The 21,218-nt window shown below is 43.2% G+C and overlaps 1 protein-coding gene across 9 annotated transcripts in view; it reads left to right on the forward strand.

Moving 5' to 3' along the window:
- Window positions 1–21,218, forward strand: part of SORBS2 (sorbin and SH3 domain containing 2) — a 128,058-nt gene that overhangs the window by 21,341 nt on the left and 85,499 nt on the right. For 5 of the 9 annotated variants that reach the window (XM_061585114.1, XM_061585109.1, XM_061585110.1 and 2 more), the window contains exon 5: window positions 16,363–16,504. In XM_061585114.1, coding sequence (XP_061441098.1) covers window positions 16,363–16,504 — 142 coding nt within the window. Of the gene's footprint in view, window positions 1–13,097; window positions 13,587–16,362; window positions 16,505–21,218 lie in introns of all 9 variants that reach the window. The other 4 variants (XM_061585106.1, XM_061585107.1, XM_061585112.1 and 1 more) reach the window with 1 other exon arrangement.

Genomic DNA, 21,218 nt, shown 5'->3' on the forward strand with positions numbered 1-21,218 from the left:
TCTTTTAGATTCTTAATTATGTATTTTTGTTTTGAAGCAATATGCGTGGATTTGTATTTTTGAAACTAGGTTCTTAGCTCAGCTCTGGGAAGATAGAAAGTATACATAATGGGCACACCCTATAGAAGAGTTCACTCAGGCCCCCCATATTCTACCAGAACTGGAAATATGAGTTGAACAGATTCATACTGGTATTAAAATGCAACCATTCCAGTAAAAGAATAGTTACATAATGCTGGTCTCCACGTACTAGTTTCCCTTGTGTGGGAGCTTCAGAAAAAGACACACAAATGGGGCAGCTTCTTTTATGTGTGGGTCATTATATAGCATACACTTTACCACATGGACCTCTGACATTGCATGGAGAAACTCATGTCAGTGTGGTGCCTATTCCTAACACAAACATTAGGATTAGCATGGGAATTCCCATTGAATGGATTTACGTTTAGAGCCATGACTAGCTGTAGTGTTTGTGCTGTTGTTTTAAGCAACCACCTGCCTCTATCCCCCACCCCACCCTCCAAGTTGTATTTTTCATTGGCCCCTATGTGGCTATTTAAGCTCAGTGGTTAATGAGAAAATCTCCTAGTTGTGAAGGAGATAAGATGGCAGTATTATATATGTACAACTAATATTTCTTAGATGCGATTTCTGTGTGAAATAAAGGGAGTTCTCAGATCTGTGATGTGTTGCAGAACACGCAACATGCGGCGGATGAAGAGATATTTCTACTTTCATTAAAACGAAGCACAAGACGCCAAATTGCCAAGCCTTATGTGACATACTGTGTTACCACTTACTGAATTATGGTTAGTTGTCCTAAATGGTTAAAAGTAGAGCTTGGGAAACTATAGAAGGTTGAAAGGGATTTTTTTAAACTCATATTTTCATGCAGCTGTTCAGACGTAACTGAGGGGCCCAGTGAAATATAGGTACTCAAAATCCTAGACTACTTCCACGGTTGGAAGACTGAAAATCAATAAAAACTTGTACATCTAACTTTCAACAACCAGATTTTAAAATGTTGAGCATGGCTCTTTTAACAATTAAAAATAAGAGGTATTTTTACCCATGTGTGTGTGTGTGTGTATTTCAAAATCTGAATTTTGTGTGCTGTCCTTTCTTGTGTGTTAACAAAAATCAGTTCACTTTTTCATCTTAGATTCTTAATTATGTCTTGTTCTTTTGAAGCAAGGCCAGCAATAAGGTGTCACTATCAATCTCGCACCCATTTATGAACTTCATATTAAAATTTGAGACTCTTGTCCACAATGTTTATAATAGGTATCCACATATTTAATATTAATTGCCCATATAAGCAATCTGGTAAATACATCTCAGCGCAGTAGTTTGGAATAAAGATACTGTGCAGACAATCCAATGCCACTTTTGTTTTTATTCACAAGTAGTAGTCTCAGGAAGATGTCTTTTTAACATAGAAAAATCACAGCAAAGTGACCTTTACCTTGCATTCTCACATCATGATAATTCCATATGAATATGCCCTTCATGCACTATATCACTATATCCTACAAAATGACAATGTTAAAGGGCTTTAAGATACCAGATTTCACCATGTTATGGGCAATTCAGAAAGAGTTTTCACAACAGATTAGTACCGTTGGTGACTTTACTACTACTTTTTAAAAAGTGAAAATGTGGAGTGTGAGGGAACACTTTCTATATTACATCCAATATAAGTGACAGTAGCAGTGCCATGACTGGTGTCGTAGCAGTTACAGAACATGGTTAGTAGGTTTGTTCATAATCTGCTATAGATGTATACTTGTTGGTACAGTGATGGTAAAGATGTTTTGGGGAAGATGTTCTGGAGCTTTTCCTATATTAAACAGTAAAAAAAAATCTGAATTAAAAGTCATCATCTTCGGCATTCAGGTGCAGTTATACTGCACAATATAAAGAATTTATGGTTGCTTTTACTGATTTTATTCGAATTGTGTAGGTATACCGCTTTGAAAGTGTGGGTTATAAATATTGTATGTCAATAAATCAATGAAAGGACGGGTGGTGCATTGCTGGGTCTGCATTTGCTCTGTATTGGCAAGTAGCCCTACTCTTCAGGACCTGAATTGGATTTTAATTCAGAAGCCTTTCCAGTGATCTTTCCATAGCATACCATTTGAAAATGTAGCTTGGATTGAAGCAATAAACGAGGGGTGAGGCACTGGATCTGGCCAATGGACCAGATAGTTATTTCCTCCACTTCTAGTGGGCCAAGTTTGGCAGGTAAGGAGATACCACAATGATGTTGGCTGACATTTTTGTCCATGAAGGTCTTGCATAGTGTGCTCTGCAAAGACATTCTGCAAGACAGTACTTTGAAAGAGGCTTCTCTGCAAAACCTTTTTCAGAGTGATATCTTGTGGAGCACCTAGCAATAGGGCTTTGCAGGCACCACCAAAAAACTGATCGGTGAAGCTTGCAAACCCACTTTCAGCTGAGCCAGGTTTTAACCTGCCTCACACCCAGTGTCGTATATCGCATCAGGTGTAGGGAAGTCGGTGTGCTTTCGCCAAAATGATGTCATGGGGAGGTCTGGTGGGCCTCATTTGGTCCACGGACTGGAGGTTCCCCACCTCTGTAATGATTAGTTTTTAGATATATTTTTAATTATTTTATCACTGACGTGTTTGCCACCCTGGGTTCCTCTGGGAGGAAAGGCTGGGATAAAAATTTAATAAATAAAAGGATAAACCTTTATGGTAATTTGCGAGTTTACTGTTGCAATCCCTTACACTTACTTCGAAGAAAGTTGCACTGAACTCAGATTTATTTCTGAATAGACATGCATAGGATCATGCTGTAAAATCATTACTGTAATAGTATTATTTTCATATACCATAAAAGATCACATGAGGTAACAATATATAGTTTGTGTTAGAACTCTCCATTGGGGATGGGCAAATCTGTCAATTTTGATTTCTCATTTTCCAATCTTACGTTCAGTACTCCACAGTTCTGCACATCAGTTTGCAATTTTTTTTAAAAAAAGGCATCATGAAAATTCATTAGCATTTTAGTATGAATTTATCCTGAGATACACGTTTGCATGCAATTTTGCCTAATACCGTGGATCATGGTTTGGCTTCACATTGTGATTTGCTTGAACCAAAACAAACCACAATCCTTGGTTTGATGGTTGAATAAACATGGATAATGGTTTGTTGCTCCCTCTTGTACTAGGGAACAGAGTGGGAGACATCTGCGCATTCATGGTGAATGATTATTGTTTACTGCAGTGGTAGGGAATTTTTGTTCCACAGGCTTAATTTTATCCCATCAGGTTTCAGAGGTTGACCCTCCAGGCTATTTTGGGCAAACAATGCCCACCTTTCCTGGGCCTGACATATATGTTATAATTTATCACATTTATACCCTGCCTTTTCTTTTCATGATTGAAACCCAAGGCAGCTTACATATGATTCCCAGGCAGTCTCCCATCCAGGCACTGACCAGACCTGACCCTGCTTAGTTTCAGCAGGGAGCTGGCCTAGTGCAAGAAACTTAAACTTGTGGCTAAAAAAGATTGATTGATTAAATTTTTATCCCGCCCTTCATTCCAGAAGGAGCCTAGGGTGGAATAGGGAGAGCTTTTAAAAATTTGATGGTTTTTTCTGTCAGCATGGAAGGCAGTAGAAAAAGGCATCAAATTAAAAACAGCACACCAAATTGTTCTTTCTTTGCAGCCACAACTTGAATTCAAGCTAGTCTGCAAAGGAAGAATGGGTAGTGTGCTTAGAGGGCACTTCGAATTCTTTACTTTGAAGTTGAATCACCTGATGTCATGGTGATGTCAGGTGATTGACAGAGTGGCTCACAGGGTTGGGGAAGGTGTCCCCCACCATTGCTTTCCTGTGACTGAAATCTTAGGCCACTGCATTTATTATAGCCATATTAATATTGACAGAGTGACTTCAGAGTAACGACTTCAAGATGGCAACTTTGATCCACATATTTTATTTATTTAATAATATGCATTTTATTTATGTAATGAAAATGTATGGATTCCTAATACAAAAAAATTCAAAGCTGTTTACAGCACATTAAAACAAAAAAAATTATTTAAAAACCCAAGGATTATGGGTTGTATCCAATGTTCATGCAACAGACTTCCACTTGCGCAACATAACTTTTCTCCTCCTCTCATCCCTCCTGCAGCCCCCTGCAAACTTTCAAACACTCTTCCAGACGGTTGAGGAAGGGGAAGTCCCATTTCATCTGTGAAATATTGCATGTACAGCATTGGAAATAACCCAATGGTTTAATTAACTCCACATTTACATGTTTGCATTCTAATACATTTCTAATTTGGGGGGTGAAAGAGTGATATCCAGATCATGTTCCCTGTTCACACCATTATAGATTTTATAAACTAGGCATGGACATACTCATTTATTTATATTTATGATAATTTGTTAGAAACACTATATTAACTATTTAGGAACTTCATTCAGATTTTCTGTATTGTGTACCCAGCCTTCTCTAGGGTTGGATCCAAACATGCTGCATACCTTTAAACTGCATTAGAGATTACATTGGTCTTGCATTTTCACTTGATGACCATTTTCCATGGTTGCTTCACTTTTCAGTGGCACACCTGTTCATTCTTTTTGTTTTCTAGCACCACCAGTGCTACTTGGCTAACATTATTTTGCCTTCAACAGTAAAAAGGTTTTCCTCCTTTTTAGCCAATCAGCTATAGTCAGTCTTCTGCCTTGTGAAAATTCTGGACTTCATATTTTAAAAAAGGGTTCCCATTAAAAAGTACGAATCAGTATGAGGTAAGAGTTTTAGGTTGCTTCCAGTCAGATTACCTGTTTATTGAGCTTTCATCTTGAGCTGCTTGCAGGAAAGTAGATGACTTTGGCTGTTGATTTATTCATTCTGATTTTTTTTGTGGGGAAGCTAGATGCAGTTGCATCAAACAAACGTTAATCCCATGCTCTCCACTGCATTTTCCTGTGATTTTTCTTATTGCTAACAATCGGATTTGGGAAAAATAGCTTTTTTTGCAGAAGAGCTCCGAATCAGCTTTAATTGTGCAACCAAAATGTGCTGGTAAGTGATTGAATCCCTTCCCACAGTAGAGTCTAGAAGTGCTCTTAGAATGAGGCCCATTAACAAGCTTTCTGCATCAACACAGTTTGATTTGCTTGCCAAGTGTGCTGAAAGAGTTTTAAAAGATATTTTCAGATGGTAGATTAAAAGAGCATTTCAGAAACTCAGGGAAATCTGCTGGATTAAAAACATTTTTAGAATACTTTTCAGTTTTTGGTTTGTTTTGCTTCCTGTAACACTAGGAAACAGCTACAGTCTCTCAGATAACGGTGTGTTATGGATTAGTGTTGGCTGTGAATTGACATATGAGAGCCACTCTATACCAGGACTGTTTTTTGAAACTATTTAGCAGCTTTGCAGCCTCTAAAAGGTAGAATAAGCTTAATTCTCAGCCATTTGCCCCCACACCCAAGAAGAAGACACAGAGACAAGGCATTGGATTGAATGTTATACAGTAGGGCCCCACTTTTTGGCATTCACGTTCCGTGCCCGGTAATTCCGGGCAAAGGGGCGAGTTTGCGGCCACAGCCGAAGCCAGGCCGCCATCGGGTGGGCGTGTGTGCACGCGGCGCGCCAGCACGCCATTGTGACACGCAGGAAGGAGGCGGGGCGGCTGAAGGCCATTTAAGGCCACTCCACCAGCCTCCCGCCCTCCTTTGAATTTTGGCGGCAAGGCCTGCAGAGCAGTGAGGCCTTGCGGCGGTGGCTGTGGCGAGGCGCAGGGAGCCTTCCGGTGACCCGCGGAAGGCTTTCCAGCCGGGGCGAGAGCCTTTGATGTGCCGGGAGGCAACAGGTCCGCGGTGCGGGGGAGAGGCCAGTGAGGCCGACACCGAGCCTCAGGCCCAGACGAACTACGATGGGGGGAGGAGCGCTAGCCAAGGACCCGACCGACAGGTAGCCGACGCCGCACGACGACGACAACGAGGAAGAGGAGGTGGTAGCCGCTGCCTACCGGCCAACCATCTCCTTGCCGCGGAGCGAAGGTACCGTCGTGTTGGGCTGCCGGGGCCTTGCGGCCCACAGCTCGCCAAGCCCGGCATGGTGTAGTACTTAGGGAGGCCTTGGGGCTTCTGTTTATCCGGGGGATAGTGTTGGCGGCAGGTCTCTGCCTCGCGCTGGGTTTGAGGTACGGGCCCCCGAAGCGTCCTCAACCCCCGTGGTATGTGGTGGGTGACTGTGGCTGGGCGAGGGACGGGCGCTTGACCCTCGGGGTGTGTCCTCGGGGTGTCTTAACACAGATAGCCAGTCCCTTACGTGCCGTGCTGGGTGGAGAAGTGGATTTTTCCTTCTCCACCCCGCCGTCCTTTCTTCTTTACCTTCTGTGCTTCCTGCTGAAGTGCGTGGCTCTAATCGACCTTTGTGATTATGACGATGGAGTCAAGAACTGGGAGTCAGTTTTTGGGGTCCCAAGCTGTGCCTGTGCGACATCAGACTGCTCCTTGGTGGTTCCTACTTGGGGCGCCTAGCACTGTTGTTCTTCTGGGCTCTATGTAAATTCAGTTTGCTTAAAAGGCTTGGAGATCTTAAACCTGCTTGTCAGGGTTGAGGAAAGGAGGGACCTCCTTAAATCCGGAAATGCTGTGAGTTCTTTTTCAAGGTAGCTTTTGAGGCTATGAACAGCCAAGAGACTGTCGTAAGGTTAGTTAAGCCGGTTTCTTGGTACTGCAGAAATGAAAGCGTATTTGCTTTCTCTTACAAAATTGCCCTGCACACAAAGAGGCCCAGCTTGAGTCAATGTAAATACACAAATAAATCTAACGCTTCTTAGTTGCTAGGTTCTTTTAATAAATATAGAAGATGGGTAGGCCTGTGCCTATTTTAAAAGCTTGAGTATTGCAACACTAAATATTGAGGTTGAGGATGATTCATAGGATTCTTTATACAGGGTGATTGCCCCTTTCTTAAATTAACTAATTTGATAAATTTTAGGTTATCCCACTAGAGAACACACACAAATTGGTGCAAGGTGTTCTGTAAAAATACAGTGTACCTATAGATATGTACACATTGGTACTTTTTAATGGGATTTGCACAGAGTGATAAGTTTTGTTCACTCTACAGCTGATTTATTTTGGATCTTGTAAATTTGGAGTTACTGAAACTGGTATTACCAAATAGTATTGCGTATAAAGTGCCATACAAGTTTTGCTTCTTAATAAAATGTAGTTATTTAACATGACATTTATGCACAAAACGGTAGCAAGAGAAGTGAACATATATGGTTTATAAATACCACAAGGGAGAGAGGTGGTATATTAAATTGGTAAGTTTGCAATCTGATCTAACTTGTATCAACTGATTCAGTTCTATAAAAAAGTATTCTGTATTTGGGTTGTATTGCAGAATTGTAAAGACATAATAAGCTTTTGTGTAGAGAGGTACAGAACATCAGAAGCTTCCCGTTAGGTCTTCTGTGGCCTTGGGATATGTTTCCTTTTTAACCATAAAGTACATGAATCAGCCATGCAAAGGTAACTCATCCCCCCTTTTCACTGTCAAGAATATATGAACCTTTCCATCAGTTAAGTCCCATAAACCTCTGTTCTAAAACCCATTTAATCTGTGATATTCTGAGTAAACACACATAGGATTCTGCTGTATGCGTGCAATCACGTGCACCCTTCCAGGGGAAGAAGTAACGATACACTCGGGGATTTTCTCATAAGTAAGTATGCATAGAATTGGTCCAATTCATATTTCTCTGAGTAAATTATTTAAACATAATGGAATTAATCACGTGCAGGCTGCACATTTGCTTGCATCTTCTCTTTAGCTAGTTTACAAACTGGTCTGTAGATAAGGTGCCCACCTTTTTTTTTTTTACAGGCCTCTAGTCCTGTGCTTTTAAGAGTCATTTGATCTGCAGACATTAGAAGATGACATTGCTTAACTCCATGCCATCTAATAACTGCTGAATACAAACCTGCTATTAAAGGCCAGGGCTCCTCAAAGGAGCGGGAAGCAGCCCCCAGCAGAGGCTGCTCGAGAAAAGTGTCCCTTCCCAGCTACGCTCGAGGGCTATGGACCTTGCTTGCAGACTGCCCAGTTATGGGGAGACTAATTTATGATGTGGTTTTTCTTTATTATGCGGTTTTCCGGATCCTATGGACGCACTGGTCCAGGGGACAGTTGATGAAGACATACAGTTGGGCAGGGTTATTGGCCCCTTCCCATCATCCCCTACCTCTGCTCTCTCAGTGCCCCCCCCCCGTATAGTGCCCAAAGTGGCAGTGGGCAAAGACTACCTGATTCACCATCCGTCATACAAGTGGGGTCAGTCAGTGATGCCTTATGGGCAAGTGTGGCAGCTAATCTGCCTGCATTGCCAGCTGTTACACACGGTGGATTTTGAGCTGCTGAGTTTTGCCCTTTAAGTCAACTATGCAGCAGAGCATTACCTAGGGGCTGCTGTATTCTTGCATGGAGCACTTCAGCCCCTTCTTGGAAGGGACAGTCAGGAGACGAGAGGGCTCAGAAGCAGTGGGGCACTACTTTCATGATTTACAGTTCACGGGTAGGGCAGACTTTGGGTGCATGTTAGCACCTGATGGCACAGTTTATAGCGTAGCTATGAACTGGGGGGTTCCTTTGGCAGCTGGGGAAAGGGAAGATCCTGCCCCAGTGTTCACCTTCCAGGGTATTAAGACTGACTTTTGGACCCAGGGCTGCAGGCTGCCCTGGAAAAGCTTGAACTGTTGCAGATCAAGATCCTGGAGTTTTCAGGGGCTGGGAAAGTGTTTGCTTCCTCCCCTTCAGGTGTTGGGGGCCTTCTACGGTGGGGGTGATGGTGCCATAACAGGGATTTCACAGCCTTACCACAAGTTCAAAGTTTTTGGCTGCCTTGTGCGCCAACCTGTGGTGGCCCCCTCCTTTCCTGCGGCGCGTCAATGGTGTTTCAGTTAGAGGAAGGACCGACTCAGCTAGTCCCATACCGCATACTGGGAGATGGGGGAAGGGAGTCAGAGATGGCCATATGCCTATCTGCTGCCCCAGCATGCTCACCAGCTATCAGAGGGCAGGAGGGGATTCCTGGGAGTTAGGGGCTGGCAGGGGCTATGCAAAGTGTGGCCTATTCCTATGAATCACGTGCTGGAATTCATCACAGACGGTAGGAGTGTAGCTTGGCTGTCAGTGTGTCGCAAGGTAGGCTGGCAGGGGGCCTTTAGGACCATTCAGATGTCTTGGGATATGTCATGTGCTGGCCAGCTGGCCCATGCACACCCCCATACCCCTTATCCTCATCCTCCATGTTCACCTGACCCGCCAGGGATGGTTGATCAGGGAGGTGCCCTGAGACCATCATGCTTCAAAGCTCAGCAGTTGCATGTAGCGGCCCTCACACTTAATTTGGAGCCTTCCGGATGGGGGGCGAGGGTGTTTGGGGGCCAGGTCAGACTTCCAGGCAGACCAGGGGTACAAGAGTCAGTCCACATTATTTTACCCTCCCCCTGGACTGGACACTTCCCCATGACGGCGTCATAGTGTTTTTGGCCTGAAGCTACAGGCCTGGTTGCCTGATATTCAGGGGGAGGGATATTCCCTTATAAAGTTTCGGTCTAGTGTCGCAGTACCCGGGAGCAGACCCATGGGGGTTTGAGGGACATGCTCCTCCAGAATGGGGGTTGCCTACCCGGCAGTGGAATTGCCTACCGGGAACGGTCTATTTGGTTTTGGTATATGCAGGTGCACGCCGTCAGGAGGTGGAAATAGGGGGTGCATGGAATACATTCACCCCGGGGGCGAGTCTGAAGGTCCGGGACCCAACTATTCACGATTGTTTCTGTTTTGGCAGGTTGCTGGACAGGGATGGAGCAGATGCGCAGCCTACTCTGCAGCCATGGCATGATCTCATAGGCTGGCCTTGGGGCTGCAAACGCACATTGGTTCACAGCTGGGCCTCTGATGGTGGGCCACGGTTTGGTGGCTGGGCCGACAGAGTATGCGCTGGAATGGTCTCCTACCCATGTCGTTCCAGCAGGCTTCAGGGCGGAAGGTTCTGCAGGTGGTGGTCATTCCCCTGGGTGGGAATTACCTTGGTTACTGAAGGGCAAGACATGTGAGGACATGCAGTGAGGCCACAATAGCCTCTGGTCGTCTGCTGTGGTCAGACAGGAAGGGCAAGGCCCTCAGTGGCAGGCATGTGAGGACATGCAGTTGAGGCCTCGGTAGCCTCGGGTCGTCTGCTGTTGTCAGACATGGAGGGCAAGGCCCTCAGTGGCAGGCATGTGAGGACATGCAGTTGAGGCCTCGGTAGCCTCGGGTCGTCTGCTGTGGTCAGACATGGAAGGCAAGGCCCTCAGTGGCAGGCATGCGTGGACATGCAGTTTGTGGGGTAACGATGGCATCTTCCTGATGAACCTGCAGAGGTTATTGGGTGTGGGGTAAAGGGAGACTAAGCAGAGGCTTATCCCCCTTTTGTGGCAAAGAAGTGCGGATAAAGGTTTAAAGGGAAAGGGCAGCTAGGTGACACCTTTAGGCACCTTTGGGGGCGATTGGCGGTCCGGGGGCCTGCAGCTCAGGGCTATACGGCCCAGGGGGCAGAACACGGGCCGCCTTTGGGGCCAACGTGCCTCATCCGCTCGGAGTTTCACGGCTCCGGGGGGCGGTGATGCGGGTTGGACCCCCTACACATCTTCAGGGTGTGGCCTGAGCTGGGGTCTGGCACAGGCCAGCCCCGGGCTCAGGCAAGGTTTAGTCGCCCTATGGCTGCAAGCAGGCTTTGCCTGGATCATCAGAATGCTCCCGCACTTGATTTCCCCTCTGCAGGTTCATTATTCTAATTGATTCCGTTTAATAAAGTGGCCCATGATTTAACCCAATGAATGGTGTTTGTGTTTTATTTCGGCAATAGGCCGCAATCCCGTTCCGTGCCCAGTAATTCCGGGCAAAGGGGCGAGTTTGCGACCACAGCCGAAGCCAGGCCGCCATCGGGTGGGCGTGTGTGCACGCGGCGCGCCAGCGCGCCATTGTGACACGCAGGAAGGAGGCAGGGCGGCTGAAGGCCATTTAAGGCCACTCCACCAGCCTCCCGCCCTCCTTTGAATTTTGGTGGTGCCCGTCCGACCCTCCCTCTGCTGCAGTGTGATTCATTTGGTCGCTACAGGGCCGACTAGGAATTTTTGGCCTGCCTGCCTCGCTTTGCTGGCAGGTTTCTTTTGCCTACTCCACACTGTGGTTGGGGGGACGGGTCAAGGGTTAGCACGGGTGCCTTTGGGGTTAATAGGCTGATTGGTCTGTTTCTAGCTTTAATATGTCAATGGTCACTTGTGGCAAAGAAGTGCGGGAAAAGGTTTAAAGGGAAAGGGCAGCTAGGTGACACCTTTAGGCACCTTTGGGGGCAATTGGCGGTCCGGGGGCCTGCAGCTCAGGGCTATACGGTCCGGGGGGCAGAACACGGGCCACCTTTGGGGCCAACGTGCCTCATCCGCTCGGAGTTTCACGGCTCCGGGGGGCGGTGATGCGGGTTGGACCCCCTACACATCTTCAGGGTGTGGCCTGAGCTGGGGTCTGGCACAGGGTAGCCCCGGGCTCAGGCAAGGTTTAGTCGCCCTATGGCTGCAAGCAGGCTTTGCCTGGATCATCAGAATGCTCCCGCACTTGATTTCCCCTCTGCAGGTTCATTATTCTAATTGATTCCATTTAATAAAGTGGCCCATGATTTAACCCAATGAATGGTGTTTGTGTTTTATTTCGGCAATAGGCCGCAATCTGCTAATATGGCGGTGCCAGCAGGGCGATCAGCTGTAGCGTGGGGAGCTCCAGCCACCGCACTCCAGGTGACAGCAATCAGCTGTAGTGCACGAGCTCCCCATGCTACAGCTGATCACGCGCTACAGCTTGTTAGTAATGGCTCTAACAAGCACTCTCCCTTTTCAAACGAGATGGGGTTAACCAGCAGGGGAGAGTCACATGTTTTGCCCAATTTTTTAAAGCATCCCTTAATATTACTAAAAAAAACGCTCCAACGCTACCAAACCAAATTAAAGGGAATTTGCCCACCTCCAATTAGTACAGAGTACTGGGGACATCGTGAGCAAGCTCTGCCTTATTATAGTGGATACATGACAATTGTGTATTTGTTTTCCCAAGTATGTTATTTAAGAGTGGAGTGGAGAAAATCTTGGAATCCAGTACTAGAAGGATTGTTGTGAGAAAGTAAGTGTGAAATGGAGAGTCAGCCTAATAGTATGGAGTAGATGTCCCTAACCTGGTGACCTCCAGATGTACGGACTACAACTCCCAACATCCTTGATCATTGGCTTCACTGGCTGGGACTGCTGGGAGCTGTAGTCCAACATCATCTGGAGGGCACTGAGCTGGAGAAGATTGGTCCGGAGTATAAGAATCCAGTGAACCACATCTAGCATTTCTATGATGATGGTGGTGTCAGCAGTAACAACAACAACAACAAAAGGTTAGACACAAGAGTCAGAATTCTCTTCAATGACCCCTCTTTTACTAATTTTTGTTTCCTAATTCAATTTTCAAAAGAACTATACAACAGTTCTTGTTGAAGTAGTCTGGGCAATCTCTTACTGTCATCTGCAAGTAACAAGCTTTTTGTCATTACTGACATACTATGAGCCATACTGATGCCCTTGATTTCAGAATCAATGGTTTTCTTTCCTTTTTTTCCTGCTTTAAATTTCTTTGCTAAAAAGGCAAATGCAATTTTGTGGATAGGAAGAAAAGTTTCTAATGTTCACTGTAGATAAATACATGAAACTCAATTTGAACCAAACGTCAAATTATTTAACCCTTGGAAACCAACGCACTGTAGTTTCTGGCATTGCTTCCCATTAATATTTGACAAATTCACTTAGTACGTTTTCTTTTGTAATACAGTTTCTTTTATTTCCTAATCTTCTTGACTATATACTTCTAAGACTGTTAGAAAACACATGTTGTGTGTGTGTTGTTTTTCTTATACTCTTGCACACAACAAAGGAGTAAGGAAAATATTCAAAAATTAAATTTAGTAACATGGTTTTTTTGTTTGTTTGTTTCTCAAAACTCAGCTTGGAAACCAGAAAGTAACTGCAAATGTGATGGAGGTAAATGCTTCACAGACACACAGACAAACTTCAGCTGAAGCTTCACCACTGCCTCCTTCACCTCCTCCTTCCATGGTATCGATTAACAGACCCTGTCTCACACCCAACAGTGGCACCCACCATGTAACATCATTTATTTTGCCAACACGTGATGATTTTTGGCCTTCACGCTTTTATAGAACCCTGGCCCTTTCACGTTTTTCATATACATACCCTCTCCTAGTTCTTGACAGTACTATCCACAGGACTGAAACAGCCTCTGTTATGACAGACTCTGCCATGAGTGAGTACTCCTCTTGCCTGGTGAATGAGTCCTCCACTACTATTCTAGATGAGCTTCAGAGCTGTAACTATGATACTACTGACTGTTCTGAAATACCTTCCCCAACCTTGAGCCAGATGTCTGCCGTGTCAGATGGCACCACCTTCACCACCACTGCTGCCAGCTCTCATGTAATTATCCTTGCTCTTTCCTCTTCCAGTTTGTTCAACCAGGGCTGTCAAAGTGGAAAAGAGCTAATCCATGTCTTGTTCAGCTCATTGGATGAGCATGCTGGTCATTCCTAATGCAGATTTTATAAGATTTTGTTATGATTTCTTAACACGGACATTTTAAGCTTCCAACAAGTAACAGAATATAAATTTGCTGGTCAGTTAATCCAAATACTATGGAGGGGTGATCCTTCCTGTGATAGATGGTATGGTAGTTTCCGTGGCTGATCAGTTAGAAGCCTGGAGTGCTTCTGAATCACTCTCTACATAAAAAGCAGTGTTTGAAATACTGTTCCCCAGGAAAATACCAAGTCTTAGATTTTTTTTGGCAAAAGACAAATATTTATTATCATTTTCCCAGGCCATAAAATCAATTTCAACCTTTGTTTTTTTTAATCTGCTACACTGCTTTTTAAATCTGTTACGTTTAATCATTATGGTTTTATTCTGAATAAAAAATCTACAGTGTTATTTTATTCATAATAGTAGGAATAATCGAGGTATTCATAATTAAGGGTGAGGTATAAATCTTTTTAAGAATATTTCTTACAATGCCTGTTTTCATTTAACCTCCTCCCTAGAAGATCTGATCCATCAATTTAGAGGCAGATTGTGAAGGCAGGTTTGGATGTGTTGTGATGGTGGTGAACAAGAAGCACAAGTGACTTACATTTCTTGTTCCCTCACATCTTCTCACCCATATAACTACCTAAGAAATGCAGAAGCAGCACCTCTATCAGGTGCATGAGTGAGAGTTGCAAAAGAGAGTTGGTTGTAATGGTAGTGTGGTGCAATGGGAAATGCAGCACGCACTTCACCTTGGAAAGCTGTTATATTGAAAACAGCTCATAGTAGCAAGGGAGGTACTTTGTACATACTTGGAGATGGTCTCTCATCTATACTACTCTGTATTATTCCAGTGCCAAGCCTTTGCATTGCAACATACTCTGGCGCAAAAAAAAAAAAAAACCTGGAATGAATCTTGTAATGGTTATTCTTCAGTCTCACTGTGTTAAAGAGAAATGGCATATAGAATATAGGCAGAACTATCTAAGAAGTTAAATTAATGTGCATACAGACAGAATGCTCAAGCAGAATGTTAATACAAGCTGCAAACCTGTCAAACTACTGAGGGACCACTAGGATGCAGGGTATGTCTGAAACATGGATTTTAATACATTTACTGAGTATAGTACTTAACACAACATTATCTTCGACTAGCAGCAATCACTGTCTGCATGAGGTTGCTCCTGATTTTAGTTTTTTCTCCAGCTAACATTTCCCCTTTAAAGCACTTTTCTCTTACAGGAATAAAAGTATGGATAATCTTACATTCACTTCCTACAAAATGTATTTTTCCTTTTTCAGGCATGCATTTTCTTTATTCTTAGTAACTTCCCTTAAACTATTTAAATACAGATGTCCTTATGTATAACTCAGAAGTCCATGAACGAATGTATGCAATACATATATACAGAAATTAAAGTCAGCAACTTGCTTTACTCATCTCAAATGAATCGTCCTATGTAGCTTATAGATGCAGGCTGCATGGTTAAAACAAGCTGGATAACAAAATAATAAAATTGTAAATACTATAAGACTTTTCTGATTGAAAAACAACTTTAATCCAAGATCATACAATAAAGGTTGATATGTAAATATAATCCTAAACATACTGGGTCATATTCAGTTAATTCCTAGTCAGAGTAGACCCAGTGCAACTAATGAACCTGAGAAGTCACATCTATTAATTTCTGTGGTTCTACTCTGAGTAGAACTAACATTCAACACCATCCACTTAACCAGAATGTTTGAACTCAGTGGAACTTAAATCCAAGGAAACAGGATTGGAAAGTTTGGGTCATTTCTGTATGACCTCCATACCATGCATAAGGTTACAGGTCATCTCTCCTAGAATTGCTAGAGAAAAGCAAGTTGATGTTTCTACATCTGTTGCCGATGGTTTCTAAGGCTGAAATCCTATGCATACTTACCAGGGAGTCAGTCCCACTGAAGTCAGTGGGGCTTACTTCTGAGTAGACATGTATACTAATGTGCTGTAATTCATAATTTATACTTATAATTTATTCAGCTTTTATAAAACAGCATGTTAAGTGATTTGAAAAACAGCAGCTGTGTGATCTTAAGAAATCAAAGCATGCCTAAATATTAGTATTGATGTAATTTTTCAAAAGAAAAAGGTAGGAATTGTGACAGAATTCAGTGGCTAGGGTGTTAACCACATAACCATGAAGATCTGCATTTTATTTTTAGGACACGGTATAAGACTCAGCCATCACATCTGGTTTGCATCTACTGTTCGGTCACAGCAACAATGGAAGGGGATTTCAGCTCCTCCTGTTTGGCACCTTTATCAAGTGAATAGCAATAGGACTTCAGCAGCTGGAAATGGAAGAGAAAATTGGGAGAGCAAGTTTTACTGCCATTTTCATTTTACACTGCATTCATGCAGACGCTGCTTTGACCTAGGACTTTCTTGATGCCTTCCCATGATTCCAGCATGCTGCCTTCTTTAAGGGGGTTAGGAGTGAGAGGTTATGTGGGGGGCTGAATACTGATCATGGACTGTTACAGCTGAGAATCTGACAGGTGCCTATTGTTCTGAGGGTGATGAGTTTGTTCTTCACCCTTTGTAGATGATGATGGGATTCATATGGTTCTGTGAATGGGCTTTAATGGGATATGATTTTTGTTTTGTTTTGTTTTTACCTTTCAGGCTCAGATAACAGTGAATGGGAACTCTAGTTTAGCAACCAGTCCAATGAGCCACTTTCAAAGGCCTTTCTCTCCTACAGCATATTCCCCGCCGGTCTCGTTCAGTTCAAGCACTGGTCTTCTGCAACAGAGTAGGGCAATGGGTGAGTCCCCCACATGAACAAATATCATGCATCTATGAAGACTTTTAAATGTTATGTGCTGATTAATACTAGGGCTGTAACGAAATATCCCTCTGACTGTCACTGCCCTGTTCGTAAACCATGAATTTAGCAGCTATTTCTCTGATTTCTTAGGGGCGGGGAGTGATGTATGCAGAAATTCATTTCTTAAGCCATGGTGGCAAGGTGGCTTCTTCCTTTTTTAAAGCTTTAATGTTGCTGGCAGCTGCAGTGAAAGCAATTCAGCTTTGCTCTCAGTGGCCTGACCACAATTTTTAACGCCCAAATTATATAGAATTAGTGTCTTCCCAGGGCATTTTAAGGGAGCAGGGACACCACAACAATATGGATGCTCCTACCATTATCTAAACAATACATTTGGGTGGCCTTTTCCCACCCCTAATTAAATCAGCGTCATACAAACTGGTTTTTTATGGGTAGCAAACCATGATAGAGCACATCACCTTAATAAAAAAGATGTCTATAGAGGCACCTGGAGAAATATCTGAGCAACAATAAGAATAGGCTGGGTTCATAAATAAACAGTCCTCCAGTAGAAAAAGAGGAAGACTGAACAAGAGATGGATTGATTCCATAAAGGAAGCCACAGACCTGAACTTACAAGATCTGAACAGGGTGGTTCATGACAGATGCTCTTGGAGGTCACTGATTCATAGGGTCGCCATAAGTCGTAATCGACTTGAAGGCATATAACAGAAACATAATGACAGCCTTAAATGAAAATTGAGTTAGTTGACATCAGGCCCATTATCATTTTATTTATTTACTTATTTATTTATTATTTGATTTATATCCCGCCCTTCCTCCCAGCAGGAGGAATCAACCTTCCACAACCTCTTTGCTGGATTTTACCATGTTGTGAAACGCCTATATAGCAATTGGTTTTAAGTAAATTTAGAAGATGGTTCCTCTGAAAGTAAAGTTTTGGTGAGCCTGTTATAGGCTGCAGGCCTTCTGTTGCCTGCCTGCCTATGATGCTGTGACGCCCTTCCCTGGCTCTCCCTGTCAGGTTCCTACCTGCGCGTGGCTACTGCCTGTCACTAGGCACCACCAGGGACTCCACCAGTCCGGACTGTCCTTTTTTATTGTTTCTCTCCCCGCTCTAGCACAGATCTCAACAGATCCCCCTGCTAGGCAACCACCAGTCACGTCCTAATACTAGTATTCCCAGAGACTCTGAATACTGGTATTGTTATTCTCTTCACCGCTGCCACCATTTGTTACAGTTTCCCTTCAGCCTTGGTCATTACCTTACCCTCCCTTCTGGTCTGTGAAACCCCAGCCAAGGATCAGGCCTTTGGTAAACCAAATTAAGTATTTATTAAAGATAACAAAGCTAACAAGATTAACAAGATTTCTTCTTAAGGCACATAAGCATATGGTTTTACTCAATACTAATCCGAACTCCACCCCCCTCCTTCTCCACTCTCTCCTGGCAAACAACTCTCTAAACCCCACCAAGCAACCCACTCAGTTTCACCTCCTCCACCCCCACTCTCACTCTTCCTTTTATACGTTCAGCCATTTTAAACACTCAGCCAATCATCTAGCATTCTACTGCCCATTCACTCCCCCTCCTCTTTCACTCCACTTACCATGTATCTTCTAAACAACCAACACTTACCATATATACATTAATACAGGAACATCACAGATGCCTCCAAGAGGCAAGCCAAACTTGTTATACAATGTAGTCTACAAGTCCATATTTTATATCAGGGTTGTCTGAGCTTTGAGCTTCAGATGTTGCTGAACTACAACTCCCATCATCCCTTAATATTGGCCATACTGTCTAGGGCTGATGGAAGTTGTACTTCAGCAACATCGGGAGGATCACAGATTAGCCACCCCCATTTTATATTGAACTTCCAGATCCGCAAAAGAAGGAAGAGGCCTTAGTACAGGAATGGAGACTTTGCTCCCTATATAATTAGTAGCTTCTGGGAGGTGATTGTGTGTCAGGATGGTAGCAATGGGGAAAGGGTTAAACTCTCCCTCTCCAGTCCTTGCAATCCAGCTGCTGCTTAACACCCCCTCCCTGCAGTTGTTGTTTACAATTTTAAAAAATCTGCCCATTAATTGCATTCACAAAGTTAATGTCATGTCTGGTTTGGCCCTAAAAATCCCACTGGTGCAGACAGATGATTTTTGCCATTCTTGGATGTAGGATCATATTCTATGTCTCTCTTGTATGCGTATTTGGAGAGAGGCCCAGATATTCAGCTCTTTCATACACATCAATGCACTTTACCATATATGTTTCGTGCTAAGTTATTTGAACTAAACAAGTGAGGAGCCGGAGCCAGTGCCAGTTATTAGTCCTGCTACTCATTTGAATATTTCCACTAAAAACTTTCATTACATATTAAGTATCCTAGAATTCAGCAGGCTGTTGGCTTTAGAAGAAAATTATTTCTTTTTATAAATACATTCTTATTATTTTTACACATAGTATTACATCCAGCATAAGATAATTCATTGTCTAGGAAATGGAGCCATGAAAATAGGCAAAGACCAAAAGGAAACAAAATAATGTCACCAGCCTTTATGAACTTCTAAAACCCTAGTTTTATACTTTTTAAGTATGTGATATCATCTAGAGAATATTTTTTATTAGACAGCTTCAAACTGATTTAATAACTAAAAGTACAAGGCAACATTTAAAAAAAAACTCACTGCCCAATTATTACCACATAACACCTGTCTCTGAATGACTACTCGATATTCCTGGTTGCATACCAGTGCCCCATAGAAATGTAAGCGTACTTAAGGATCCAGAGTTTGCTCATGGTTCTCTCACCTGCAGAAAAGTTCACCAATCCCCATTCTCCCTGCAGCTCCCCATGCTGTTTGTGAGAGCCCCTCAACACTCTGAGGCAGATTTTCAGATGGGTATAGGAAGGAGGGCAAATTGCTCCCTCCTCCATTCCACCAGCAGGATTCCTTCACTGGCTCAGAACCCTTCAATTCATTCCATTCATAGGAGGCAAAGGCTGGATCCAACCTACCAAGGTCATACCACACTGATTTTGCTGAGTGGCAACCATCAGCCAGGCCCTGGAAATTTATTGGATAGATAAGTATAATATTCACTTTGTGGAAATGGCAGTGAAGAGAGTCCAAAAGTGTCAGTACAAATCTGCTAGTCACCTTCTGGTGGGAATTGATGGTCTATAAGCCAACTCTTGCTTAGCTGCACTGAATTTCTTACTGCCTCTCAAGGTCTAAATAGCCTGGGTCAAGTGTGCCTTCATAATTATTTTATCCCATGTCTTCTGCCGTGAACTACAAGTGAGGCCTTGCTCTGGATGCTGTTATTTGGCAAGATCTTTTAGTGTTTGGAATAGGGCCTTCTCCATGGCGATGCCACAACTATGGAATACTCTCCCCAGGAAAGCCCTTCTTAATATCATTTTATGCAACTGATGAAAGCATTTTGTTTGTCTGAGATCCTGAAAAGCCAGTGCCAGTCAAAGTAAACAACACCAGGCTAAATGGACCCTTTTTTGATTATATAAAGCTGCTTCATATTTATTACCAAATTTGTCAGTTGATTTTCTTCATAAAAGTGAACCCAAAGTGACTTGCAATCAATAAAAAAGTTAAAACCAGTATACAAACTTAAACAAACCAAGCAGTTAAAACCACATAAATATAACAACGGTGGAACAACCTGTCCACTAAAAGAGGCTACAACATCAAGAGCCCTCCAAAATTAGGAGCCAAATGCCTGGTGAAGTTCATCTTAATATGGGGCTATCGGTTGCTGCCCATGGCTAGAGCTGATTTGGAACCACAGGTAGCAAGTTTGTTTAAATGCTTTTCCTATTTGTCCAAGGACCTGGGAGGTGAGAGGTGCAACTAGATCTATATTTCATTTTATTCACACAACTGCTCTGTGTGTAAAGGTCATGCTTATTGATTAGGGATTTCCATCTGAGTCCCCACAATGCAATTAAAAAAGGTTGCCACTACCTCCAGACCACTCCAGCAATAAGGACAACTGTAAAAATGTAATTGTCATGTTTTGTGACGCTTATGTTAATTTCAGATTTAAAGTAATTTTATTAAATTAAAATTTCCACCCCTTCTACCTATCTGTTCTCTCCCAATCAAACTCCCCCCTCTGGAATTTGCCTGATTCTTTTCATTCAAAGGCTTCTCAAAGTCATTTCTTTTCTTTGATTCCCCTCCTCCCACTAAGTGATCAGCTTCCTATCCCCTTCCCTTTTTCCCAATCCCAATGCAGATCTTTTTCCACTTTGTGCCATGCTTTATTTATTTAGAATGTGAGCCTACAGGCAAGGTCTTTCTCAGTTTTAATTTTATGTGCTGCCTATTTATTTTTCAGATTCTTTAGAAACAAACTCTGAAATTACTCTTTGGACTCCTTCATTCCACCCTCTCTATTTCCGTGCTGTTTTATAAGCAGCAAGTACTTCCTTTATGCTTTATTTTGCGCTCAGCACAGAGGCTAGTACCAAGTTCATCCCTTTTGCATCACAAATAACATAGGCTGACCTTGCATAGGCAGTTTCCTATGTGTTGCTTTAGCCCATATGGTCTACTCTTCCTGCTCTCCAATGTCTCAAGCAAAGATCTTTCACATTACCTGGTGCCTGATCCTTTTAATTGCAGGTACCAGGGATAGGACCTGGGACCTTCTGCATGCAAA

This window comes from Rhineura floridana, chromosome 9 (assembly GCF_030035675.1).
Source record: "Rhineura floridana isolate rRhiFlo1 chromosome 9, rRhiFlo1.hap2, whole genome shotgun sequence".
Lineage (NCBI taxonomy): Eukaryota > Metazoa > Chordata > Lepidosauria > Squamata > Rhineuridae > Rhineura > Rhineura floridana.